At 48.2% G+C, this 27,843-nt stretch overlaps 1 protein-coding gene across 4 annotated transcripts; it reads left to right on the top strand.

Annotated features, from left to right (window-relative positions):
* Window positions 1–362: 362 nt before the first annotated feature.
* Window positions 363–27,843, top strand: NDE1 (nudE neurodevelopment protein 1). 4 transcript variants are annotated; one of them, XM_058711066.1, is made up of 10 exons: window positions 363–452; window positions 7,840–7,965; window positions 9,407–9,560; window positions 15,425–15,573; window positions 20,615–20,751; window positions 22,486–22,665; window positions 24,012–24,103; window positions 25,636–25,790; window positions 26,235–26,305; window positions 26,608–27,843. In XM_058711066.1, exons 2-10 carry the CDS (start codon window positions 7,883–7,885, stop codon window positions 26,682–26,684), a joined length of 1,098 nt encoding a protein of 365 aa, XP_058567049.1. In that variant the 5' UTR covers window positions 363–452; window positions 7,840–7,882; the 3' UTR covers window positions 26,685–27,843. The 4 variants fall into 4 exon arrangements, with proteins under 4 accessions (XP_058567049.1, XP_058567050.1, XP_058567051.1 ...); XM_058711067.1 differs by lacking the exon at window positions 26,608–27,843 and adding an exon at window positions 26,480–26,547; XM_058711068.1 differs by lacking the exon at window positions 26,235–26,305.

The following is a 27,843-nucleotide window of genomic DNA, read 5'->3' as shown; positions in this document are numbered from 1 at the left end:
TTTGGGTGTAAAGGACATGGAGCGTTGCTTAGCCTAAGCGGACCTGGATCTTTGTCCTTCCCTCCATTTGGGGAAAATGCTATCGGTGTTTAGGGGAGGGAGTCGCATTTTCTTGCAGAGCGTGGCCCTCAAGTCCAAGCCCGTCCCGGGATGTCCAGGGACCCGCCTGCATCCTCCAAGGCGGGCCAGGTCCCTGCCCAGCAGCCGGAGCCTCCCAAGCCGGGGCTGGCCCAGTGCAGCCGCGTGGCCACGCCGCGCCCTGGCCTGGGAAAAAAGTTTCCAAACCGCGCTGCTAGGCGCTGATTGGCCGAGGCGGACGCGGTCCCGCGGCACGGCAGCCAATGGACGCCGCCCGCCGCGGGCGCGGGGGCGGGGGCGGTGGCGGTGGCTTGAGGCCGGGGCAGCGCAGTCTGCTGCTGCCGCCGCCGCCAGTCCTCGCGAACCAAGCCCGGGTAAGTTCGGGGCTGCGGTGGCCGGGGGTGGGGGCCGTCCCGGGACCGCCGCCACCGCCGGGAAACTCTTCCGCCTGCCCTGGCGCCCGCCGCGCTCTCGGGACTCCCAGGAGCCGCCTTGCAGGGAACCTGCCGCGCCCCTCGCTTTCCCGTCGCTTCCCGGCTGCCCGCGCTCCGCGCCTCCCGGGCGCTGGGCTCAAAAGTCCCGCTCTGTGGAGCCTCCCTTGCTAACTTTGCGCCTTCCCACCTTTGTGTCCTCGCGCCCACCTCTCGCCTTTGCCAACTTCCTTTCTCTTCTAGCGCTGGCCTCTCTCCGACCTGCTCTCCTCCTCGTCCCCCGTCCCCGCTGCCCGGCTCCTTTGCCCTCCAACCCTCCTCTCACCCCCACCGTAGGCTGCCCTTTGACTCCCCTAGTCTCTCTTCTCGCTGTTTTCGGCCTTTTCTCAGTCCCCGCCACCTCCTTTCTTCCTGCTGCCCTAAACTCCCTCCTCCTTCTCGTCCCTCCTCCTCCCCCCTCTCGTCCACTGCCCCTTGCTACTTCCACCCTCACTGCAGGCCTCTTTCCAAAAACCTCCCCCCTCCTTGGCATCTCCCTGTCTTCGGGAACGTGTTTGGAACAGCCTCCTTCCCCCTGCTTTTCTCAGATCTCTGCTGCGGGAAGGTTCAGATTTCCCCTGACAGCACTTAGGGGAAGGATTGGATAAAGGATGAAAACGCTTATTCTACAGTTTGAATGCAGTCGTGGGGCTCACCTGCCTCTCCGAGGTCATGGGAAATCCCGCCATCACCTTGGGAAGCTACCTTATCTTCTCCAGTCATCTCAAGTTCTCTGCCTCCTGAGGGTCTGAGCTTCCCTGATTTCTTTGTCCAGGGTTTGTACCAGGTTGTGCCTCTTTCTACTTTTAGCCTCGAGGCCCCTTTTAACTTCCTTTCTAAAGAGATGGCCTTTTACAGCGTGCACTGGACAGAAATTTGTCATTTTCTATGCTAGTTTTGTTTCTGTATTCTTGGATAGGATGGCATTTTAGGACATGGGTAGGGTTCTTTGAAGAGCAATTGGGCAATTGGATCCCAGTGGCTCCCAGGGCCACTTTTCTGCCCCTCCCCCCCCCCCCCCCATTCAATCGACATTGAAACTTAAATCTTTCCTCTTAGTGTATCACTCGTGTAGCATTAGATCCTTGAGGTCTCAGAGGCCTCTCCTTGGCATATTTGATTCTCTCATTTCGGATATTAGTTTCTTAACTTGGCTGATTCTCTTAGGATGTTATTTTTGTTTCCAAAGTGTGTTCTTTCACGTTGAAATGTGTGAGCCCAGGGAGGTTACGCTCCCTTTCCTTACCAGATAATTTCCTAACGCGAGTGGGGCTGCATGCAGAAGGTTTGTGTCGGGCGCTAGTGCTGTTCGCACCTAGACCTGACGTGGGTGCTTCGTCTCTGCCTGTCCCAGCAGCGCCTGGCACTTAGTAGGTGTTTGGAAATGTTTGAGAAGGGGTGGAGAGAGAAGCCACAGTAGGGAAAATTCTTCCCTTGGCATCTTGATTCAGTAGAATAAAATTATCCTGGAACAACAGCCGTTCTATTTTTTTGATCCCAGTTTAAGCTTTTTAAAATTTCAAAGGCAATATATGCTTACCATAAAAATCAATGTATTTAGCAGTGTGTCAGTTACAGGCTCTGATCTCTTTGCCTGCTTTACCCCGTCTGGTACAAGCTTCCAGACCCTTTTCATGTATGCAGAGAGAGCAAGATACATTTATAAACAAAACAGGCACCCTTTCTTAACATAGCATGAACTTTCTTCCATATTAGTTCGTATGATTCTTAACAACTGCGTAATTTTCCAGGCAGTCCCCTGTTGACAGTTGAGTTTCTCCAATTTTCCACATCAGTGGATGATGGCGTACACGCTCGAGTATATGTCCTTGCATGCCTATCTAAGTATTTTTGTAGGAAGATCATCATAGACTTTGAAAGCACAGAGACAGAAGCCAGACTTGCTGACTCTTGACTGGTGTTGCCCCAGTGATGCCACTTCTGCAAAATGCAGAGCCCACGTCACCCCCCTGCCCCGCCAGAAGCTGGGGAAGCACGTGCTGACGTTTGGCAGTGTCTTTGCCTCCCTCCCTTTCCTTTAGGCTCTTCTGTGTGTTTTGATTGGGAAGGATTTGAGGCTGGGGTGAAAGGCGGCGAGTTACTTCTTGATAGTTTATACATGTATTTTGCTCCTGACCAGCTGTGCTGGCTTTCTTCGCTGAGAGGAGAGCCAAGGGACATTGCTTTGTGTTTTCTAGGGTTTTGAAATCAAAGGTATGTGTGTCTCAAGTATGTTTTCAGCTTGCGGAAACACATTTTTGTAGGAGTAGGAGATCTAAGCGATGCCAAGTAGAGAATGTATGCTTTTCTAGCTTCTTGCTCCCAGCTTGTTCCCCCTTGCATATCGTAGCATATACTTTTGAGGTGCCCATTAGGTTTGTCCACAGAGCTGCTGGGACACGGTGGCACGATGGTGTGTTGAGAGCACAAGCCGGGAGGCAGAAGGCCCGTAACACTTGTAGCATAAAAGGAAGAAAGGCAGGAGCACTCACTCATCTTTTAAGCTAGTGGCTACAGAGTTGTATATACTGAGACCCAGCGTTAACAGCTGCCTGCCACAGCGCCTTTTAAAAGACTGTGTGGGCCAGATGAAACGGGTGAATCTGACCTCTCATTAGCCTGTTTGCAACCCCAAGGAGATCTTGAACTGGGATTCAAGGACAACACCCTCCCCCAACTTGCACTTGGGTTTGGGGTGCCTCTGCCATTTGCTCGTGCCTGTGGAGATGGCCAAGGTATGCCGTGTCTCTGCTCCAGTTCCTGGTCCTAAGAACCCAAGAGACTGACTTGCTTACTCTTGCAGTCGAACGGCTTAAAGAGCATAAACTTGAAGATAACTTCCTAGGTGCCCAGCACACGGCTAATAGAAGCTGGTGATACACTTGAGGAAATTATGCCGGGAGAAGGAAGTCTTTGCGAGTCCTCTTACTTGCTTTCCATGGCAGAAAATAATGCGCATTAGAATGTGAGACGTTTCAAAAATCATACCTCTTTTTAAGGTCGTTATTGCATAGCAAACTGAGGTTCAGCTGTTACTTCTTCCTCTATAACATGTTTTTCATCTTCCCTAAGGATTGTTATTCCAGTGCAGGGGTTTCTGGTTGAAATGCCAGGCCTGTGGTTTTGGTCCTTGAGTTGAATTAGTTACAGATTGTGCAGGCTCCGGTAGGAGCTCAGGTCTCTGCTTGGCTTCCCCTGCCCTCGCTCTGAAGTCCAAAACCAGGGGCACCTGGCTGGCTCAGTAGGTGAAGCGTCCGACCTGGGGTCAGGTCATGATCTTGCAGTTCGTGGATTCGAGCCCCTCATCGGGCTCTGTGCTGACAGCTTGGAGCCTGCTTCAGATTCCTTGTCTCCCCCTACCTCTCAGCCCCTCCCCTGCTGGTGCTCTGTCTCTCAAAAAGAAACAAAACGTTAAATTTTTTTTTAATAAAAAAAAAAACAAAACCAGAGCTTTCCCATCAGCATGGTTGTAATTAGAGCCTCTCTCACAGTGGAAATACCTCTTAAAACATCTCAAAGTCCCTTCCTAAGGATTCAGTTTTAGTTCTCACCGGCTACAGTAAATGTTTTAGGAAGCTTTTTCTCCCTAAAACTCATCTGTCATAAGAGTTCAGGATGAAGGTTATTAAACTCCAGTATGAGAAACTCGTCACGTAAACCCGGGAAGGGGGTAGTTTCCAACGTGGTATCTTCTCCCCCAGATCCTTCCCGCTAAAGAGATGCCACTCAGGTGCTGAGGGAGAGTGGAGCTTTCCCCATCCTAACGAGCATCTTAAGGATTTACAGATGTCAGCCATAAACTGGTCTTGAGAGCTTTCTGGCTTCCTGCCTTTCCTTCACCTGACATCCTCTTCCTGCTAGTACCATTCCACAAGCATTTATTGAGTGCCTGTTACATGCCAGGCACTCTTCTAGGCATTGGGATAAAAAAGCAAGACAGAGAAGGCCCTTGTGCTCAACAACTGGTATTCCCATGGGGGAAGATGAACAAAAACAAAACTCAAAATGATGATATAAAGCAGAGGTTAATATAAGAGAGAAGGGCTGGAGGGGGTATTAGGTGGGGCATCAAAATAAGGTCTCTTCGGGGAAGGCGGTTCAGCTGAGATCTGAATGATAAGAGGGACACCTGGGCATAGATCTGAGGGAGAAGCATTCCAGGCAGAGAATAACAAGTGCCAAGGCCCTGAGGTGGGAGCAAGCGAGGTATGTTCAAGGAACAGAAGGAAGGCAACGTGGCTTGAACGTAAGCTAATGATTGCGGTCTGGGGTAGAGAACGTTTAGAGAAGTATGCACGAACTAATTACATTGAATATTGGACATGTTGTTTTTCCAAACAGCGGGAAAAGTCCGCCTACATCCATTGTTCCTTGTTCCTCACTTTCTTGCCTTACTACACAGACCCCCGTGCCACGCATTTGAGGCTGTCCTCAGTAAGATAATCAGTGGCCACACGGTGCTCACTCGTGCGGGCTCTTGACATTGTCGGCACTGGTTTGTGCCTTGGTATTAGATGAGATCTGGGCTTATTAGAGCTTAGGGCTCCAGCAGGGAGTACCTACCAGACCTAAGTTTACCCTCACCCATTGCCACGTTAATTACTGTCATTTACACTCCAGCTGCTCTATTTCTTTTACTTCCAATGAACAAGATTGTTCACTACTTACCTTCATTAGGATTCTTGTGGCAACAATCCAACCCTAACTGGCACATTCAAGAAAGGGAGTTGGTCATCTGTCATAACCTTAAATCAGGTATGACTGGGTCCAGGTGTTCAAATGATGTCATCAGGACCCAGTATCTCCACCTGTTGGCCTTGCTTTCCTCGGTTTTGGCTTCATTCTCTGACCGACCCCTCCTTTGTGGTGGAGGAATGACCACGGACAACTCCAGGCTTACCTCCTACTGCCTTACCCTAGTGGAAAGAATGTCTGTCTTTGTTTCTCCCATTTCTATGGAGATATAATTGATGTATAACGTTGTGTAAGTTTAAGGTATATAGCATGATGATTTGGTTTTTTCTTTTTTTTAAAGTTTATTTATTTTGAGAGAGAATCCCAGGCAGGCTCTGTACTGTTAGCGTGAAGCTTGATACAAGGCTCAGAACCACCAACCATGAGCTCATGACCTGAGCCAAAACCAAGAGTTGGACGCCTAACCGACTGAGCCACCCAGGCGCCCCTGTTAGTGTAGCATGACGTGTGGATACATGTATATATTGGGAGCTGATTACCACAATAAGATTAGTTAACACGGAGAGTGTGTTTCTCGTTGGCTCTGCAAAAGCCCTATGCCTGGACACTGATTGGCCCTGCTTGGGTTAGGCCCACCCCTGTCTTTGGCTCAGTTGGGGTTGGGACCACCCCTGAACCAATCATTGACCTAGTTTGGGTTAGGCCCACCCCTATCATTGGCTCAGCAGAGATTAGGCTGATGATGGAGACATCCATTCCATCATGTGCCTCCTCCCAGATGCTGATACTGAGTCAATCTAGTACATCTGAATCACTCTGGAATGAGCATAGGGTTGGTTTCCCCAAGATAAGGGTGTTGTTACAGAAAGATGGAACAAAAAATGCTGGACTGGGAAAAAAAAGTCAAAGACGAATGAACAGCATTCTGTTCTACCCAGCTTCTGTGCTTCCATCAAGCTTTCAGACAGACTCTGTTCCGCAAAAGGGCGTGGGGGTGGGGTGGGGAACAAGCATGTGGTCCCTGGAATAGGGAAGGGAGAGAAATTACGAAGAAGATGTGAATATTGGTACTAACAAATCTATTTATCAAGAAGTGCTGCACTCAAACAGAATTATGATTGTTTGATTTTTTTTTTTTTTAACCAGGGATCCAGAAGTTGGTGATTTTGTCCATGCCAACACTAACTTACTTAGCTGAATGATTCATATTTGTAGTCAAAAATACAGCTTGCTATGTCTTGTGGAGTGAGGGGTTGCATTCATTCTTTGGTTCTGAAGGACACACACCAGACCGAGAGCTCCCTGGAGGGAAGGAAGGGACCTTGGAGACCTCTCATTTGCATTTTTGACAAGTTCAGAGCCTTACATAAGTTCAGGGAATAAGCTTTTGCACGGAGAGAGTCTATCAGCAGGGAGTCTGTGACCTGACAGCTGTTGGGAAAGATCTGTGCTCTAGCCTCTCCTGCATTTCTCTGGAGCCCTCAGAGCCAAGGCCCCATTCCCACCCCCTACCCTCTAGCCCCCCTCCCATTTGTCTTCTCACACCCACTTCTCCAAAATTCCCTCTACTTCCTCTTCTTTGCCTCCTGGTAATTCCACCCCGTTTATTCCTCCTCCCTCCTCCTCTGTTGAAACTACCCTTGCCCACGTCACCGGTGACCGACGTTTCTTTCGCGAAGTCTCCTGGATATTTTCCAGCCCTTATCTTAGCTTCTCTGTTGCGTCGTGGATACTGTGGAACATTCCCTCCTTTCCCCTAGACGCCACGTCCTCCCAGGACAGCTCACCGTCTGGTTCTTGCCTCTGTTTCTCCGCTGTCTCCTTTGATTGCTGTTTCTTTCTTTGCCTACCAGGCAAACATTGGCATCCCTCAGAGTTCCATAAATAGTCCTTCCTAGATTGTCTGGCGCTTCCATTACAGGATAAAGGGAAGAAGCAGCTACAGACTCAGGACTCTCAAATTTGTGTCAGCCCAGGGTTCGCCCCAGAGTCTCAGATCCACTGTTGCTTCTAGATGTGCCACAGGCTTCTCAAACCCAGAGTGTCCCAAACTGGGCTCCTTATCCTCCTCCTCAAAGACATTCCTTCTCTTAGGATTTGTCTCTGGTGATGAGGACGGTGGGGGCACCGGGTGTCTAAACTGGAACCCTGGGAGATGTCCTCAGCTCCTTTTTTTTTTCCTTGCCCCTCCTCGAATGAAATAAATAAAATCTTGGTAGTTTTGTCTATTTGTGGAATGTTTCCTGTGGGTGGGCTGGATTTTGTCTGGCTTTGATGTCAAGTTTTGGCAATGTTTTATCATTTAACCCAACATAAAATTCAGGAATTTTTTTTTCCTCCCTGTTAAAGATCCACTATTGGGTTAAGTGTCCGACTTTGGCTTGGGTCATGATCTCATGGCTGGGGAGTTCAAGCCCCATGTTGGGCTCTGTGCTGACAGCTCGGAGCCTGGATCCTGCTTCGGATTCTGTGCCCCCTCCTCGGGCCCTCCCGTGCTCATTCTGTCTCTCTTAAAAATGAATAAGTATTAAAAAAATTTATAAACATCTGCTGTTGAACCAGATATACAAATAATTTTAAAGCTTTTCTCTCCTAGACACCATGCTGCAAGAAGAGTGACCCCTTCCTCTGTTTCCACAATGGAGGACTCGGGAAAGACTTTCAGCTCTGAGGAGGAAGAAGCAAGCTACTGGAAAGATCTGGCCATGACCTACAAGCAGAGGTCAGTCTTCCTAAGTCCACCTTGCTTTTTCTCCCCATCACTGTGGCAGCAGCCATTGATTTTGTTGCTCTTAGGCCACAAGCACTACGAAGAACTTGACACACATTCTCTCCGTTAAATCTCAAAACGGCCCTTTGAGGAAACAGTTGTCACCCCATTTTACAGATGAGGAAGCTGAGCCTCAGGGAAGGCAAGTAATGTGTCCACCAAGGTCACACGGCCAGTAAGGAGCAGGCCTAGGATGTGAGCACCAAAGCCTGTGGTCCCAAGCAAACCACTGTGTTCCTTCCCCGCTGATTTTCCGGCGGGGCTCTGTCGGTTCCAGACACCTTAGCTGGTCAGCCCCCCGTGTGTGAGGAAAGACCTTCTCCCTGTGTCTAACAAAATGGGTCGTTGCAGATTTTAAATTTGAAAGAAGTGATTTTGCATCCATATTTGGGAGGAGAGTGTGTGTTCAGCATTTCTTCTTTTTATTTCTTATGGGCTCTTACACTCTTTGTATGGAGGTCTTCTTCCAGTCCCTCTAATTCCCTAATTTTATTTATTTATTTATTTATTTATTTATTTATTTTTAATTTTTTTTTTAATATTTATTTTTGAGATAGAGAGAGAGTATGAACAGGGGAGGGTCAGAGAAAGAGGGAGACACAGAATCTGAAACAGGCTCCAGGCTCCGAGCCGTCAGCACAGAGCCCGACACAGGGCCCCAACCCACGGACTGCGAGATCATGACCCGAGCCAAAGTCGGATGCCCAACCGACTGAGCCACCCAGGCGCCCCTCTAATTTTTTTTTTAATGTTTATATTTGAGAGAGAGAGTGTACAAGCAGGGGAGGGGCAGAGAGAGCAGGAGACAGAATGCAAAGCAGGCCCCAGGCCTGCCGCAGGGCTCGAACTCACGAGCCAGGAGATCATGACCTGAGCCAAAGTAGGATGCTTAAGTGTGTGCCACCCAGCGCCCCTAATTTCCTTACTCTTAATTCGACTTAAACATAATTCAGGCTTAGCATTTAAAACCAAAAAAAAAAGTGTTGCTTGACTTTTAAGGACTGAAAAGCTGGAATTGGGTGTTTGTCCCCCTTCCAGTGGGACAAGGAAGCACTTAGGTCCGGTTTCTACTTAAAAGTCAGTCTGCAGAGGGTGTGCAATCCCATGAATACTTTCCACACGTTGAGTTAAAAAAATGTATATATGGTGAAAGAATGAATGAAGAGTGAATGGGCTTTGGAGTCCGGCACCCCTGGGTTCAGGCCTGAGGTCTGCTTCTGACCCGTGTGACCTTGAGGCAGGTCAGTCGGCCTATCTGAGCCTGGCTTTATCTGTAAAGTGAGGTCAGTGATAGTTTCCGCTTCAGTTGAGTGAAGAGCTAATCCATGCATAACCCTCAGTAGCTCTAAGTGCTCGGTAAACGGTTCCCCTGACACGGCCGGGAATTCTGTAGGGCCGAAAATACCCAAGAGGAGCTGCGAGAGTTCCAGGAGGGAAGCCGCGAGTATGAAGCCGAACTGGAGACGCAGCTGCAACAGATTGAAACCAGGAACAGGGACCTCCTGTCGGAAAATAATCGCCTTCGCCTGGAGCTAGAAACCATCAAGGTGAGAGGAAACGGGCAGCGGGTGTGGGGTGTGGGCCGTGCGCCTGGAGAAGGGAGCCCTGCCTTGCAAGGGGCCGCTGCCAGCCCCGGGCTCCCTCCCACCCCTAGGCCTGCTGGGCGGATGTGGTGGTGGAACGCTTGTTTGCCCCCGATGGGCAGAACTCTGTGGGAGCAGATCACACAGGTGTCCCCGTAGCCCATTCTTGGGTGTCTACCACAGTCCCACAAGGCCTGCAAAAGAAAACGTTTTGAGAGGATGGAGTGTCACTAGATTTGCTGATCGGGGGTGTGATAGCCCCTAGATGCCTACTGATGTTTAAGTTAAAGTAAAATAAGGACAAATTTAACTCCTCGGTTACACCAGTGACGTTTCAAGTACACGACAGCCGCATGTCTAGTGGGTATCATTACTGGACAGAGTGGTGCAGGATATTTCCATCATTCCAGAAAGTTCTGTCGGACAGAGCCAGTCGAGACCAGGTTTCTCAGCCTGGACGCTGCTGACATTTGAGGTCAGGTCATTTTCAGTTTAGGGGGCTGAGTTTTACACTGTAGGATGTTTGTGGGGGTTTTTTTGTTTAAAAAAATTTTTTAATGTTTATTTTTGAGAGAGACAGAGAGAGTGTGAGTAGGGGCAGGGGAGGGACAGAGAAAGGGAGACACAAAATCCAAAGCAGGCTCCAGGCTCTGAGCTGTCAGCACAGAGCCCGACACTGGAGTCAAACTCACTAACCATGAGCTGACGACCTGAGCCGAAGTCAGACGCTTAACTGACTGAGCCACCCAGGCTACCCATGGTTTTCTTGTTGTTGTTTTTTTCCTTTTAAGTTTATTTATTTATTTTGAGAGAGAGAACAGGGGAGGAGCAGAGAGAGAGGGAGAGAGAGAATCCCAAGCAGGCTCCACGCTGCCAGTACAGAGCCTGATGTGGGGCTCCATCCATGACTATGAGATCAGGGCCTGAGCCAAAATCAAGAGTTGGGAGCCACCCAGGCGCCCCACACTGTAGGATGTTTAACAGCATCCCTGGTCTGCATCCAGTGGATGCCAGTAGCTCCTTCTGCCCCAGATTATGACAACCAAAAATATCTTCAGACATTGCCACGTATCTGGAAAACCACTGGTCTAAAGGGTAAAGACTACCTTTTGGACATGCTATAGGGCTTAGCAGATAATCGCTAACACTGTGCCCCGGAGACTGAGTTTCTCAGCCCTCACTGATAAGCAGGATCACCTGGCAAGCTTCGTAAGTATCAGGCCTGAACCCTCCCCTGCCGTGAGATTCCTGGTCTCAGTAAGTCTGTGGTGGGGGGACACAGGCATGTCTGCCTGTATTTTTTTTTTTTTTTTTTTTTTTTTTTTTTTTTTTTAGTAAAGCTCACCATGTAAATTTTGATGAGCTGCTAGGGGAGGTGTCGTGGATAGTGGAAGATGTGCTCCCAGTCTTCTGGCAGCTTTGTGGGGAAGACAAACCTAACTCCAAAAAGCTCCTAGGGAAAAGATACTCAGTGACGTAGTACTGACCAAGAGATCCTTCACACAGAAAGGTCTGTATGCAATGGAGACGCAGCTGCTGGGAGGGATTTGAGCTGGTGTTTGAAGGGGAGAAGAGGGTGTGTGCGTCTGTGTTTGTGTGGCCAGCAGATTGGGGCAGAGGGGTTAAGGAAGAGCTAATCTGGACCTTCCACAGACACAGACGAGAACAGATGTCAAGCAGACCTGGGAATCCTGGCCTTATGAGTTCATGGGAAACAGTGGGGCCAAAAAATGGACTGGGGATTGAGGGATGGGGAGGGGCGGAGGAAAGACCCTGAAGTCCTCAGAAGCTGAGCTGTGGAGTGCAGGCTTGCATGTTGTAGACCGCAGACCCCAAGCTGGCCGTCTACAGGTCTGTCTGGCACATTCATGGTTTTTGCTTAGCCTTCAATGGCTTTTTATTCTGTGTATTAGGAAAGCTTCCATGCACACAGCCAGGTTGAAAGAATTTTCCAGCACACGTCTGTGTATCCACCACCTGTGCTCTACCAGTAACCTCTGCTGTACTTGATTCTTATTACCTAGCTATCCCTCCCTCGGTCTACTTTTCTGATGCATTTCAAAGTGATTTGCAGATACCTATTTACCTCCCTGTAAATGCTTCAGCGTGTTAGTGTTAGCTAGAGTTGAGGTTTTGTTTATAGTTCATTCTTTTGATAGTAAAACTTACACCTGTAGTGTTTATTTTAAATGTTTGACATCAGTATTCAAAGTTGCGAGGCTTCCTATAAAAATTGGGATTCCTGACTTCCTTTGAGAATCAGCGGATCTGGCCATACCAGGCCTGCATTCGTCCCCGCCAGCGAAAAGCCAAGTAATGGTTGAGTGCTCACCAGTCCATCCCAGTCCCCACTACAGTCCCCCACCTCTGTCCCTGACACTGAGGAATGAGTGTCCCTTGCTTTATGCCTACACCTGGCCCACACAACTCAAAACAGCCTGGCCCCTACAGGCATTAGTATTTGACCCCTGCCATGAGCACTGAGGGATCACTATAGCTCTTAGCCTGAAGGGGACTCGGGGTGGGAAGCTGTGTGGAGGGAAGATCAGCAGCGGTATAAATGATAGTTGGGAGAAGGAATGAGACCCTCCACGGAGGCAGACTAACTGAGCAATGATGAAGTAATTGTTTTAAGGCTGAGCCCTTGAACCTGCGGAAGCCGTTTTGGTTTTTTTTTTAATTTTTTTTTTTTTTATGTTTTATTTATTTTTGACAGAGAGAGAGACACAGTATAAGCAGGGGAGGGGCAGAGAGAGAGGGAGACACAGAATCCGAAGCAGGCTCCAGGCTCTGAGCTGTCAGCACAGAGCCTGACGTGGGGCTCGAACCCACAGACCACAAGATCATGACCTGAGCTGAAGTCGGACACTCAACCGACTGAGCCACCCAGGCGCCCCCTTCAAGAAGACATTTTTATGACAGCCACATGACAGATGCATGAGGCACGGAGCATAGAGTAGGAGAAGCAATAGAAATACCTTGGAATAAAGAATACTTACTTGCCTTGGGGTACTTGGCTGGCTCAGTCGAGTCAGAGCATACGAGTCTTAAATAAACTAAAAAAAAAAAAATTACTTATTTTTTGAGAGGGGAAGGGGAACCTAAGCGGGTTCCACACTGTTGGCACAAAGCCTGACGTGGGGCTTGAACTCAAAAACCTTGAGATCACGACCTGAGCCGAAATCAAGAGTCGGACACTTAACCAACTGAGCCCCCCAGGCACCCTGAGGGTGCAACCCTTCATCTTGGAGTAGTGAATTCGAACCCCACGTTGGGTGTAGACATTACTTTAAAAAATAAGTAAGTAAATAAAAACTGCCACCAGCACCTATTTGTCAGTCACCTGAGCGGAATGTATTCGGCTGTGTCAGACTTCTTGACAACTGGCTTATTCATCACAAGTTGAATGTAAAGGCCTGTAAGGGATCAAACAGAGCGTCTGTTGATGGCTCCATCAACTGACCGCTTATAATTAGCGCCAAATGAACGCAACATTTAGCAACAGCTTTCATGTCTGCAAGTTCAAAGGACATCATTTGAATCTGAATGCTGGTGGAGAGGCCCGTTAACTGCATCTTCTTGAACCTGTGTTTGAATTTAGGTTAATGACCTAGGATCCCATGCCTTCCTGTTTTATTTGGAGATGCACACAAATAAAGGGTGTGAGGCCGGGAGAGCCAGGCCTGGGAATTGGCCCCTGTGTGGGTCTTGGTCTGCCCCTCCTTGACTGAGCAGGGATGCTTCCTCTGCTGCGGCCAGGAGACACTATCAGAGGGGACTGGCCAGGAAACAGAGTATCAGAGGGGACCGGACAGCGTGAGGATGTGGAATGGCCTCCGTGTCCTCACCCTGTAAATAATCTGCTTGTTCTGTGGGAGTGTGTCTTTCACAGGGCTCTCGCCACGCCTCTCTGGCCTGGGCACCATTGTGTCATTCTCCCGGTGCATCCAGACTGTTTCTAGCAACGCCTTTGTTGACTCAATTGAGTCAAGAAGAGTTTGACTGTTGTTCAAACTTTCCAGTTTGACTTTGGGCCTTTCCTATGGGAAGTGTTTTCTTTTGTGTGTAGATGAAGGGAAAGCAGTAAGGGTGTTTGGTGAAGGAAGGTAATTTGGGAAAGGAGCCAGAGCAGAATGTGTATGTGTGTGTGTGTGTGTGTGTGTCTGTGTCTGTGTCTGTGTATGTACATGAGCCTGCATGTGTGCCCAGTACCTATGTGACCTGTAATGAAATGGTTGAGGGTGCTTTAGCATAGTTGTTTGTTTGCTTTTTGTTCTTAATTTTTTTTGTTGATTATTTTGAGAGAGCGTGAGCGGGGGAAGGGAGAGAGAGAGAGGGAGACACTGAATCCAAAGTAGGCTCCAGGCCACAAGCTGTCAGCACAGAGCCGAACCCAGGGCTCAAACCCATGGACCTCGAGATTATGACCTGAGCTGAAGTAAGTGGTGCCGTTAGCACAGTTTCCTTAAAAGCATAAGCCCCAGGGCGCCTGGGTGGCTCGGTCTGTTAAGCGTCTGACTTCAGCTCAGGTCATGATCTTGCAGTTTGTGAGTTTGAGTCCCGCATCGGGCTCTGGCCTGACAGCTCGGAGCCTGGACCCTGTTTCAGATTTTGTGTCTCCCTCTGTCTCTCCTCTCCCCTACTCATGCTCTGTCTCTGTCTCTTTTTCTCTCTCAAAAATAAACAAACATAAAAAAAAAAAAAAAGGCGAAAAAAGGAAACGCACAAGCCCCAGTGGCCCAGGTTGGATCTAGGCTCAGGCATTTGCTACCAGTTGACTTTGGGCTAATGGGGTAGGCTCCCTTCACATCTCTGAAATGGCATTCAGCGAGGCATCGTAAGCACGGTCCTGAGCTCAGAAGCTGGCCCAGAGTAAGCATGCGATGAATGTTAGCTGCTGCAGTTGACTGTTCCCTTCCTTGGAAAGCACTAGTCAAATCACACCTGAACTTGCAGCTTTTGGTGATAAGTAACAGGTCGTGGGGTTTTTTTGTTTGCTTCCTTCCTTTGCTTCCCTTCCCTTGCTTCCTTGCTTCCCTCCCTTCTTCCCTTCCTCCCCCAAAGGTCCCCAAATCCCTTTCAAACCCCCATGCTACACGGGGAGTCTCCTGGACATAAAGTTAGAACAGTTATCAAACTAAGCACATGGTTTTCTGCTCTTGTTATGAGGCAGCAGCAACCAAAGCTGTTGTGATTCCTTACATGTAATCCAGGGATGTCCCGTGAGGTGGATCTGTATTGCCCTGTGGATGGTGCTTGGAGACATTTATGTGGTTTCCTGTGGCTGTGTGGATGCCCTTGAACAATGGCTTTGAAGATTGTTGGGGGCTTCTTACCCAGAGGCTGCAGGGACCAAGTTTGGGAGGGGGCAGGGTGGTGCAAGGTGTTAGTGGGCTGGGAGGCAGGAAGTACTTGGTACATAAGAGCTTTGAGCGGTGGCCCCGTTCTTGCCATCTGCCCTCCTTTGCTTCAGAGTCCGTGTCTGTGGAGAGAAGGTTCTACTGACTGAGGTTAGGCTTGTCCCCTGGTTGTGGTGGGTGGCCGCGAGGCTGTCTGGAGCCACCTTGGGGAGTGATAGGAAGAATGGCCCCATAAAGATCCTATACTAAGGAGGAGCTAAATCCCTCAAAGAAATCAGGGCGCTGACGGGCTGTGCACACGGGGAGGTACGGATGCTCATGAGCTAAAAGCAACAGCGCCCATGACAATAGGAGTGGGCACAGTCCAGGAGTAATCCTCGGTATTTTAAGGCAATGCCAGGGAAGGGAGATAAACATAGCTTATCAGAAGTCTTAAATCACACACTCAGTGTTGATTTTGATCTTCAGGACAAGTTTGAAACGCAGCACTCTGAAGGCCACCGGCAGATCTCAGCCTTAGAGGATGACCTCGCCCAGACCAAAGCAATCAAGGATCAACTTCAGAAATACATCAGAGAGCTGGAGCAAGCCAACGATGACTTGGAAAGAGCAAAACGGTACGTCGGGAAGGAGAAACGGGTTTGGGAGCCTTTTTTCTCTGCTGTTGGCTCCCAGCACGTGGGTGCCAAGCACCATGTTGAGTCTAGAGGATTCAGCCGTGAGCCACACCAAGCCAGTGACCGTCCAGGAGACAGACAACAGACACATCAGTGCAACCTGATGACAGCAGTAAGTGCTGCAAGTTCAGGTGCGATGGGGGTGCGTAAGCGGACACATTAGTTACACCATCAGTGGGTAAATGTCAGGCAAGGCTTCCCAGTGGAAGTGGCAGTTAGGCTAAGACCAGGGGGATGTATATGCATTACCCAGGGGAAGAATATGAGGTGAGAACATTCCAGGCAGAAAGGCACACATGTGCTCGTTACCGCCCTAAGGTAATTCTTTGCAAATGTTTATTTAGTTTTGAGAGTACGAACAGGGGAGGGGCAGGCAGAGGGGGACAAAAATCCAAAGTGGGCTCCACCTCTGACAGCAGAGAGCCCGATGTGGGGCTCGAACACACAAACTGTGAGATCGTGACCTGAGCCGATGTACGGTGCTCAACCAACTGAACCACCCAGGCGCCCCCGAAGAACGGTATTTTGTAAACTGACATTCTGTTGCTGAGCAGAATACTACCAATGATAACTAACATTTATTGAAAAACTACTCTGTGCCAGCCCCCCCCCCCTTTTTTTTAATGGAAACACATTAAAAATTAGATATACATTGCATATAGTGGCAGGCACAGATTTTTTAGCGTACAGGTCCCATCAGTTTGGGCAAATGGTGTATACGCTCCTGTGACCCACACTCTTGTTAAGATGGGGAAGCTTTGTGTTGCCCCCACAGGCCCCTGTATTACTTTTTAGAGGTTGCTTAAGGATAACTTCACTGTACCACTTCAAGTAAAATGCAACAGCCTTGCAACCTTACAGTTTGATTTTTACCATCCTTGAACTTTATGCTATACTTGTAATACTGCTGTGTCTACAAATGTTGTAGATTCTGAAATGCGTAGCTATCGTTTTGGCTTTAAAAAGCCAAGTGTATTTTATTTTATTAAAAAAAAATTTGTTTAATGTTTGTTTATTTTTGAGAGACAGAGCATTAGTGGGGGAGGGGCCAAGAGAGACGGAGACCCAGAATCGAAGGCAGGCTCCAGGCTCTGAGCTGTCAGCATAGCTCGGGGCTCAAACTCAGGAAGGGTGAGATCATGACCTGAGCTGAAGTTGACCGAGCCACCCAGGTGCCCCTAAAAAGCCAAGTATATTTTAAAGAAATGAGAGTAAAAAGATAGCCTTTTATATTTACCCACATATTTACCATTTTGGGTTCATTCCTTCCTGAGGATCTGGATTTCCCTCTGGTATCCCCTCCCTTGGGGCTTGAAGAAGTTCCCTTAGGATTTCTTTTTTGTTTTTTAATTTTTTTTTAATGTATATTTATTTTTTTTTTAATTTTTTTTTTTAATGTTTATTTATTTTTGAGACAGAGACAAAGCATGAACAGGGGAGGGTCAGAGAGAGGGAGATACAGAATCTGAAACAGGCTCCAGGCTCTGAGCTGTCAGCACAGAGCCCGACGCGGGGCTCGAACTCACGGACCGCGAGATCATGACCTGAGCCGAAGTCGGCCGCTTAACCGACTGAGCCACCCAGGCGCCCCTATGTATATTTATTTTTGACAGGCAGAGACAGAGCATGAGTGGAGAGGGGCAGAGAGAGAGCGAGACACAGAATCTGAAGAAGCTCCAGGCTCTGAGCTGTATGCACAGAGCCCTATGTCGGGCCGTAACTCACGAACCATGAGATCGTGACCTGAGCTGAAAGTTAGACGCTTAACCGAGCCACCCAGGCGCCCTTTCCCTTAAGATTTCTTATAGCAAAGGTCTGCTGATGGTGAAGTCTCCTTGTTTTAGTTTATCTCCAAGTGTCTTTTGCCTTCATTCTCTTCTTCTTTTTTTTTTAGGTTTATTTGTTTTAGAGAGAGTGGGGGAGGAGCAGAGAGAAAGGGAGGGAGAGAATCCCAAGCAGACCCCGCACAGTCAGCACAGAACCCGATGCGGGGCTCTAACTCATGAACCATGAGATCATGACCTGAGCTGAAGTCAGGTGCTTAACCGACTGAGTCCCCCCAGGCACCCCTGCCTTCATTCTTGTCCAGTGCATGTAGAATTCTGGGTTGACAGCTGTTGTGTTTTTTTCTTTCGGTGGGTTCTTCCACTGTTTTTCTGGTTTCCTTGCTTTAGGTCAGAAGTTAGTGGTCATTTGAGTGGTCACTCCCCAGTATATAATGTGTTTTTTTCCTAGCTGCTCTCAGATTTTTCTCTTGATTTTTTGTTTGCAGCAGTTTGATTATGATGTGCCTCGGTTTTATATACATGTCTTTTTTTTTTTTTAAGTGTTGGATTTAACCAGAATAGATTTTTTTCATTTCCTTCAGTAATTCTCAATACCCAATGTGGGGCTCAAACTGGTGACCCTGAGATCAAGAGTTGGATGCTCTTTGGCTGAGCCAACCAGGCGCCCCTATATGTATTTATCTTGACGGGGATTTGCTAGGCTTCTTTAGTCTGTAAATCTCTCTTGACAGATTTCACTTGGGTCATGATTTCTCAAAGATTTGCGCTGGCCCATTCTCTCCGTCCTGTCCTTGTGGGACCCCAACTATATACATCAGTCATTTTGATAATTGCCACACAGGTCTCTGAGGCTCTGGTCCTTTTATTATTTTTTTCCTCTAATATTTTTTCTTTCAGTTCTTCAAATTGGATAATTTCTGTTGATCTAGTTTCAAGTTCACTGCACCTTTCTCTCCAGTCTGCTGATGAGCCAATTCCAATAGAGCTTTTAGAGATTGTATTTTGAGTTCTAGAATTTCCTCTAAAAAAAAAAAAAAAAAAATAGTAATTTCCATTCCTCTACTGTGGTTTCTCTTTATATCCTTGAGCATAGCTAAAGAAACTACTTTAAAGTCTTTTTCTGCTAATTCTAACCATGTAGGTTACCTCAGGGCTGCTTCAAGGCCGCTGTGCAGATGCATGGTCCCAGTGTTGGCCAGAGACGTGGGAAGAGAATTTGGGGCTCCCATGTGGGGTGGATTCTATCACTGGAGCTGTAGGCAGAAAACTTAGGAAGATGCGAAGTCCACCCAGATTTCGTTGATCAAAGCAAGTCACGTGGCCCACGTCAAGAGCTGGGAAAGTACATTCCACGCACAGGCCGTGGCAAGGATGTGGATGCAAGAGGGGAGGGAGAATTGGGACCACTTCTCATGGGAGCCAGTCCACCATTCACGTGGTTGAAAAATAATACACAAAGGGTAGAGTTTTTTATGCAAATTCAGGCAAATAAAAATAGAAATTGGTGTTATCCCTACTCTCCTCCCCAACAGCATTCTATACACGCTGTTGTACATCTTCTGTCATACAACAGTAGATCTTGGGGATCTTTCTGTATCAGGACACAGAGAATTCTTTGTTCTTTTTATCCCCCCAAGTGCATAATATCCTATTGTATGGTTGGTATTGCATAATACATAATACTTTATTTGTCCAGTCCCCTGTGGATGGATAGCTGCTACATTTGCATTCTTGTGCAGTGATCAGCATTGCTGTGATGAATGATGACCACTGCTTGCACAGATGTTTATCTGGAGAATAAATCCCCAGAAGTGAAATTGCAGGGTAAAGGGATAGACGCATGCGTGATTTTGATAGTTGTTGCCCGATTGTTCTCTCTGTAGTTACATCGCTTTACATTCCCAGCAGCTATGTGTCCTGTTTTCCACACAGCTTCCCTCCCACACAGAGTGGTTTTCGGACTTCAGATTTCTGCCAATCTAGTCAGGGCCCAGTGGATACATTTCTGAATTATGCGTGACATAGATTCCTTCTCAGATATTTAAGAATGATTTGTTTCTTTTTCTCTGAACTTTGCCTTTTTTTTTTTTTTTTTTTTTTTTAACTTGGGTTGCTGGTTGTTTCTCATTTCTAGGAGGAGACCTTTTATATATTTGTTGATGTGGATTGAAAATATTGAGAATTTGTCATTTGTCTTGCAGCTTTGTCAGATGTATTCATTACTATCAAGTTCTCTGATCTCTCTGTAGTCGATCAGTCACAGTGGCAGGGCAGGGTTTAAACAGCTGTTAGCCTGGGTTTTCTTTCTTTTTTTACATTTCTTTCTTACATTTCTCACTCTCGCGTGCATGCTCTCTCCCTCCCTCTCTCCCTCTATATATATGTATTCACATTTTGGCCAAATGCTGAATATTTGGGTGTTAAAATCAGATGAGATAGAGGTGAGGCCCCAGTCATTATTATAGAATGGATAAAGTTCTGGAATACTCAAGTTTTATATTTAAAAAAAACTTGGGGCTCCTGGGTGTCTCAGTCAGTTGAGCGTCCAACTCTTGGATTTTGGCTGACGCCGTGATCCCGGAGTTGTGGGATTGAGCTCTGTGTTGGGCTCTGTGCTGAGCGTGGGGCCTGCTTGGGATTCCCTCCCTCCCTCCCTCCCTGTCTCTCTCCCTCTCTCCCTCTCTCCCTCTCTCCCTCTCTCCCTCTCTCCCTCTCTCCCTCTCTCCCTCTCCCCCCCCCGCCCCTTTCCCCTGCTTGCATTCTCTCTCTTAAAAAAAAAAATACATAAATAAAAAACCTTAAAAACAGTACAATTTTATTTTAGTAGGGTATTTGGAGCACTGATTTGCATTTTGAGTCTCTAGGAGGAGATGGGAGTTTGCTCTCCTGGCATTTGGACCCTATATGTTGTCCTAAATAAGGTGCTGGCCCTTTGCTAAGTGCCGTATGGACATTTCTCACTTAATCCTCAGGACGGCTTTGTGTACCTCAAGAGCTAAGATGATTCTCCTTCTGCAGGTGAACAGCCTGGGTCCCAAAAGGTTAAGATGCTTGCTCAAGTCTGTGGTGTCCAGGAGGTGCCCATGCTGGGACTCATGCCCCCTATGTCTGCCCTTTCTCATCTCCCTGTTCTGTAGGCACCACATGGATGCCACTGTTTGCTCTCAGGGACAACTTTGCTTTTCTCTTACCAGGGCCACGATCATGTCTCTGGAAGACTTTGAGCAGCGTTTGAATCAAGCCATTGAGAGAAATGCCTTCCTGGAGAGTGAACTTGATGAGAAGGAGAATCTTCTCGAATCTGTTCAGCGCCTGAAAGATGAAGCCAGAGGTCAGGAAGACTTGGCTTTTTTCTGTGTGCCCTGACTGGTGTTTTCCCCTCTCCCTACCTGAGAACAGCTTCTCCTACAATGTTGCCCAGTATTACCTTTGCTGGAAATCTGTGACCTGCCCTAGTCAGAGGGCGTAGAACCACACTGGGCAGGCCTTGTCCCTGCCTCATGGTAAGAACTGTCAGATGTCCGACCCTGTAAAGACCCTCTGTGGGTATTTAAACCACCACTGGCAGGAGTGTAAGAGTTTTGTGGGGAGAAAAGTCTTGACGAAATTGCTAGCTAGTCCATTGTTTCTGTGACCTGATGGCAGGTGTCTGTGACCTGATGCCTGATGGCAGTGGTTTCCAGCTCTGAATTCCCATCAGCATTTGCTCCGTGGAAGTTTGCAGTTCTGGGGTAGATCTGGGTGCAGAAGAACTTCTTGAACATCCCAATTAATTGTTTATAACACTAATTTAGTTCCTAATGTATAGCCAGTAGAAGGGGGATTAAAAAGAAGAAAACTGCAGGTCTGAAAGGTAGTTCTGCAGTGGTTAAATAAATGACAGAGATTTGTTTTATTTTATGGAACGTTAAACAGTTGTTAAAACAAATAAGGTATAGGGGCGCCTGGGTGGCTCAGTTGGTTAAGCATCCGGCTTCAGCTCAGGTCATGATCTCGGGGTCTGTGAGTTCAAGCCCCACGTCGGGCTCTGGGCTGATGGCTCAGAGCCTGGAGCCTGCTTCTGGTTCTGTGTCTCCCTCTCTCTCTGCCCCTCCCCTGTTCATGCTGTGTCTCTGTCTCAAAAATAAATAAACGTTAAAAAAAAAAAAAAAAACATTTAAAAAACAAATAAGGTATAGATGTGAATATGGCTAGATTAAGACCTACCGTTGAAGGAAGATAAATCATAGACAGTAAACGTGTTTCTGTTTACACTTAGTAAGAATTATTCCTAACATACGCTTAATAGATAATAGATAAACTGTACATCTGAAAACGCAGAGAAAAAAGGATTGAAAATATCTCCCCCATATTATAGTGATAATGAGTCAGGAGGCCCATATGGGGGTTGGTGGGGAAAACGTCTTTTCCCTTAGTATGCTGTATACCCTGTTGAGCTGGAAATATCTTGAAGCAAGAAAAGGATTAGTGTATCTATCATTGCCATAGTTTTTCAAAATTTTTAAACCTGTTTTTATTTTGTTTTTATTTTGTTTTTATTTTTAAGTAGGCTCCATGCCCATCATGGGGCTTGAACTCACAACCCTGAGATCAAGAGTCACACGTTCTAGGGGCACCTGGGTGGCTCAGTTGGTTAAGCTTCCAACTTTGGCTCAGGTCATGATCTCACAGTTCGTGAGTTCAAGCCCCGTGTTGGGCTCTGTGCTGATGGCTCAGAGCCTGGAACCCGCTTCGGATTCTGTGTCTCCCTCTCTCTCTGCCCCTCCCCATTCATGCTCGCTCTGTGTATTAAAAATAAACAAAACATTAAAAAAAAAAAAAAAAAGAGTCACATGTTCTACGGCTGAACCAGCCAGGCGCCCCTAAACCTTTTTGGTTTTGTTACAAAATCATGTAGTTTCACAAGCCTGCTAGGCAAGGTCCTGTGGGTTTCACTCCACTGAGGGTTTCCGCCCATGGGTTTTCATTCTGGTGCTTCTTTTCCCTGACCACTGTCTACTGTCGACCCTCCCTTTGCCCTGTCCCCTGAAGCAAGGGCTTAATCTGAATCCTTGTCCTGCCTCAGATTTGCGGCAGGAATTGGCTGTGCAGCAGAAGCAGGAGAAACCCAGGACGCCCATGCCCAACTCAGTGGAGGCCAACAAGACAGACACAGCTGTGCAGGCCACAGGCTCCGTGCCGTCCACCCCCATAGCTCATCGGGGACCCAGCGCCAGCTTAAACACACCGGGGACGTTCAGACGTGGTAAGAGAACGGCAGTCAGGGGGATTTGCCTCGTTTCACCAAGCTCTCCACGGGTAGGGTGCTGGGTCAGGGAGGCACTGGCACTGGCTGTGCTGCAGGGAGCAAACTGGGTGCTCAGAGGGGCAGAGCTTTGAGACAAACTGGAAGAGCTCGGGTGTGAGGCAGTAGGGAGCGGTGGAGTCTGCGGTGAGCCGGAAAATGGAAGCTTCTTCGCAGGGGCGGCTGCCACTGTGCTCCCACCCCGTGACATGTGGGCCCAGCATTAGCGGACCTTTCCGTTCTTCATCAGAAGCCAGAAATCCTCTTGCTGAACATGAACTCTCCTAAATTTAAAATTCCAATGATCAGATAAAAAATTGAGAAAACGTTTTGTGGGTCTAGGGAGACGTGTCTAGAACTGGAGCCGGTGTAGCCTGGGGTGCGTGGTTAAAAACAAAAACAAAAACAAAAAACCCAACAACGAGAAATTGGAGATGTTGCCCCAGCTCCTCTGCTGATTCACAGAGGCTGTTATCAGGCTGCTTAATAGGAAATAACAGTAGGCAGCTACTAGAGCTCCGTGTGGGCTAGTTAGCCGCTGTGCTTAAAGTGCTTTCATACGCGTGACCTCACTGAATTCTTAGCACTGGCCCAGGTGCCGTCCCCATTTGATGGATGAGGAGACTGAGGCCCTGAGGAAAGTAGCTCGCCTCAAGTCATATGGGCGGTAAATAGCAGAGCTGAGATTCAGACTCAGGCCAGCTGGCTCCAGAGCTCACACTCCCTGTTCGTGCCATATCCCTAGGCTCATCACCTGAGATGAAGAGACTGGTGAGATTTCCAGAATGCCCATCTAGAGCAGTGTTTTCCACACTTTAGTATGCACATGACTCAGCGGGGCATCTCATTCAAATGCACCTGAGATTGAGCGGGTCTGGGCAGGACCCGAGACCCTGCGCCCTAACCAGCACCCCAGTGATCCTGGTGCCTCTGGTGCCCGGCTCCTGCTTGGAGGAGAGAGGCTCTGGAGAGTTAAGACCCTTCCTGATGTGGTTTGCTTAGATGCTATTCATGTTCATTAACTGTATGGAATTCGTAGAATTTCAAGAAGACTTGTTTGGATTTTGATTTAAAAGAGTGATGTGTAAAGATCAACAGTTAATACAGTCATTGTAAGGCTGCAAAAGGTCAGTCATCCCATAGACTCCTCGCGGGTTAGTTAACTTTTGAGTGAAATGGGCAGCATCCAGGATCAGAGCGTGGGGATTAGCCTCCCTGCCCCCTCACCGGGGTTCCACATGTAGGGACATGAGTGGACCAACTTAGACTGGGGATCGCTCTTATATGTGCTCCCTTTGCACACCCAGGTCTGGATGACTCCACGGGTGGGACCCCCCTCACGCCCGCAGCCCGGATATCGGCCCTCAACATTGTGGGAGACCTGCTGCGGAAAGTAGGGGTAAGACTGCCGCCTCCCCGGGTTTGGTGTGGTTCCTTGCCTGTGTTTCAGGATGCCTGAGAGGGGCGACTTTACCGGTTCCTTTCCCCTGTAACAGAGCGTCCCCTAGCGTCCCCTAGCGTCATGCGAGCTCCTGTGGGCCTTGTTGACAAACACCCAGAGCTCTGACTCCATCAGCCCTTTTTTTTTTTTTCAACGTTTTTTTTTTTTTTTTTTTTTTTTTTTTTTATTTATTTTTGGGACAGAGAGAGACATAGCATGAACGGGGGAGGGGCAGAGAGAGAGGAAGACACAGAACCGGAAACAGGCTCCAGGCTCCGAGCCATCAGCCCAGAGCCTGACGCGGGGCTCGAACTCACGGACCGCGAGATCGTGACCTGGCTGAAGTCGGACGCTTAACCGACTGCGCCACCCAGGCGCCCCTCCATCAGCCCTTTGACCTCTGTGCATATATTTCTTCCCCTGTCATTTTTCCTTGGAATTTGGGAAATTTGGCTGGTGTCTGTGATGTTTTTCTTAATTTAAGAAAACTGAGAAACATTTGAAAGTTCTTTTCCTTTCAAATGAGGGAGTCAAAGACAGCATCTCAAAAGGGCTAGAGCAAAGAACTCGACTTGAGGTTTTACCTTCACTACAGGGAAAGATTTTTTGTGTGTGCTTAAGAAATAACACAGGTATTCTGTGTAGCTGTTGCTTGTGTTTTTTTTTTTTTTTTTTTTTTTTTTTTTTCCAACGTTTTTTATTTATTTTTGGGACAGAGAGAGACAGAGCATGAACGGGGGAGGGGCAGAGAGAGAGGGAGACACAGAATCGGAAACAGGCTCCAGGCTCCGAGCCATCAGCCCAGAGCCTGACGCGGGGCTCGAACTCACGGACCGCAAGATCGTGACCTGGCTGAAGTCGGACGCTTAACCGACTGCGCCACCCAGGCGCCCCTGTTGCTTGTGTTTTTTAAAATGATGCCTGGCGAATCACATGATTTAACTCCTGCCAGCCTGTCGTCAGCCAGAATGTATGTAGTCAGAGCTGCGCCTTCATAGAAGCTTGCGACTCTTTTCTCGTGTTTTTACTTTGAGATTTTGGTTTTCTGGTTTTCTGTTCTGTAAACATGTTTCTCTTTAAATGTGTTGCACAGTTAGAGCATAGATAAGCCTGGGGCGGTCTCAACGCCCTCTTGGTTTTTATGGGGTCTCTTTCCAACAAGGCACAGTCCTCCCACACAAGCCGCTCTGTGCACGTTTGATAAAGGTAAACAAAAGAGTAGATCACCCCGGAAGTTGATTTCACGTTTCCCATAGGCAGAACTGGATCATTTGCAGGGCTGGTGATTTTCCAGGAAGCTCCTAACTGTCTTAGGCCAGTGGCTCTAAAGGGCGGATGCACGCTGGGTTCCTTCAGGGCCCCACTCTTGGAACTCCCGCCCTACAACACAGTTCGAGAACCCCCGTTTGAGGTTATTGTCTGTGTACAGGCTCTGGGGAGAGGGGAGGTCTGCTCTTGAACCTGAAAGATGAAAGCACGTTTCTCTGCAGGCGCTGGAGTCCAAACTTGCATCCTGCCGGAACTTCGTGTACGATCAGTCCCCAAACCGAACAAGCGGCCCCGCCTCGGGGCGGGGGAGCAAGCACAGAGATGGCGGTGGCGACAGACAGCCAAGCAGCAGCGGCGTGCCTCTAGGTGACAAAGGGTCAGTACCTTTTTAGCTGTCCGCTCCTGGGGGGAGCCTCTCACCCCTGACCGATAGCCATTTTGTAGAAGTTGGAGGGTCAGGTCAGTGAACCTTAACCCTCCACCCTTTTGGGACGCAGTGAGGTGGTGTCTTCCGGTGAAGGTTAAGGGCAAATGGCCAGGAAGAGGCTCGTTTTTATTACTCGAATCTGCAGCCCCAGCTCCTGGTCGTGCTGTGAGAATGTCCTGTATGAAACACTTGTTTGGGATTTGAGCTTCAAAAGCTTCTCTGTTTCCCCTAGAGGAGGATTTTTTTTTTTCCTTAAAAAAGAAAAAAAAAAAATCTTTAGAACCTCAGGAAACAGGGACTCCATTCCAGCCAGACTAGATTCCAGTAACCTGATGGGAAAGCACAACTCGGACTCTGACAGCTTTGGGTATTTTCTTACTTGAGGAAAATGAGGACAGCTTCTGGATGGGTTGATTTCCTAAGCTGCGTGGCCATGTTCCTGGACCCCGAGCCAAGTAAGTTGGGTGGGTGTGGGGCAGACAGATGATGGGGAACGAAGAGTCGTTTTCCACGGTGCGCACGTGACTTCGGACCCCGTCGAAGAGGCCGTTTTTAGTGGGTCTGGTGTGACTGGGCTTTTTGTGTGGCCTCGGGAATGTGCGAGCTCGATGGCCAGTGTCCTTTTCTTCGTTTCGCAGGAGAGAAAATTGACACCCAGGGAGACCCTGCTCCTGACTCTCTTTACTCTTAGAACTTTGTGGGCCCTGATGTTAGCCAGTCTGTGACAGCTGTAATGTCCGCCTAATTTGGTTTGCTCTGTCTGAAGGTTGGGAAAACGCCTGGAATTTGGGAAGCCGCCTTCAAATATTTCCTCACCGTCGGTGCCGTCAGCCCAGGGTGTAGTCAAGATGTTGCTTTAGGAAATCCACGGAAGCTGAAGCCCCTGGTGTGTCTGTGTGGAGTCGTTGCTTTTCTTTCCCTCCTTAAACTAGGTTTTTGCTTTGTTTAAGTTAGTTTAAGAACTACGTGCAAACAGTCACACTAGCCACTGAGGCCATCGCCCATGGCCCCTGGTAGCTGTCCCCGTGAAATGTTGTCTCCTCCTCACCAGCCTCCTTGCCAGTGCGTTGCAAATCGACAGGGACAAACCGGACCCTCTGGACAGGGCTCCGCGGTGTGGATGCTGAGGCCACCCCATCATTTTCAACTGACCTGAGTGTTGAACGATTTGGGGATGTTTTTTTAATGACTGGAGATGCCTTAAAAATGGGATGTGAGCCCATCTCAGGCCCAGGCTATCTTCCATAAGAAAATCTCCGTGCTCTGTGGCATCAGTAGGGTCTGTGTACTGAAATTGTGTCTAAGAGAAAAGAGTAGGATAGGCACGTGCCTTTTTTTAAAAAACACACTATGGTGTAGTTTACCTCTGGGACTCACTCTGCCTCTCACTGAGGCGATGGGAGCTGTGCTTGTGTTTCAGAGGCGATCTTGTGTGGACAAGGGCAATGGAAACATCTGTATCTTCTTTAGATTGTTCCCGATAGTTGGGTTTCCTGGAACTTGTGCCCTGGCCCTGGGGGTGACCTCCCCTGACGGTCATTGGGGTGGCGTGGCCTTATGAGTACAGCCCCTAAGAACAGAACTTCATTCAAAGCCATGATAAAAAAAACCATGGTGGCCTCCACATAGGATTGAACCACAGGATTGTTGTTGGAAGCTTCCTTGTGAAAGAAGACAAACACGGGATTTTCACGTGGACGGAGTATGTGCTCAGCCCTGCCCGTCGTGAACGGCTGGCTCACACTTTTGGAGGCAAGTTAAAAAGAACACGTGAATTTGGGAGCATGCGCGCAGCTTAACCACCCTTTGTTACTAAGTTATTTTTCCAAGAGAATAGCAGAAATACCCTTGAGTTGAAAATAGAACTTTTCAAGTGCTTTTGAAATTCAACAGAGAATGAATCTCTGGTGCCCAGTTCATTACCATGGGAACATTCTAACCTGTATCGGGAAAAGACGGACTTCTATTTTTTTAAAAGAACAATAAAATCAAGAGAAACTCA

The sequence above is a fragment of the Neofelis nebulosa genome, chromosome 18, assembly GCF_028018385.1.
Source record: "Neofelis nebulosa isolate mNeoNeb1 chromosome 18, mNeoNeb1.pri, whole genome shotgun sequence".
Lineage (NCBI taxonomy): Eukaryota > Metazoa > Chordata > Mammalia > Carnivora > Felidae > Neofelis > Neofelis nebulosa.
The sequence above is the reverse complement of the archived record's forward strand: the minus strand, read 5'-3'. Positions and strand labels throughout refer to the sequence as shown.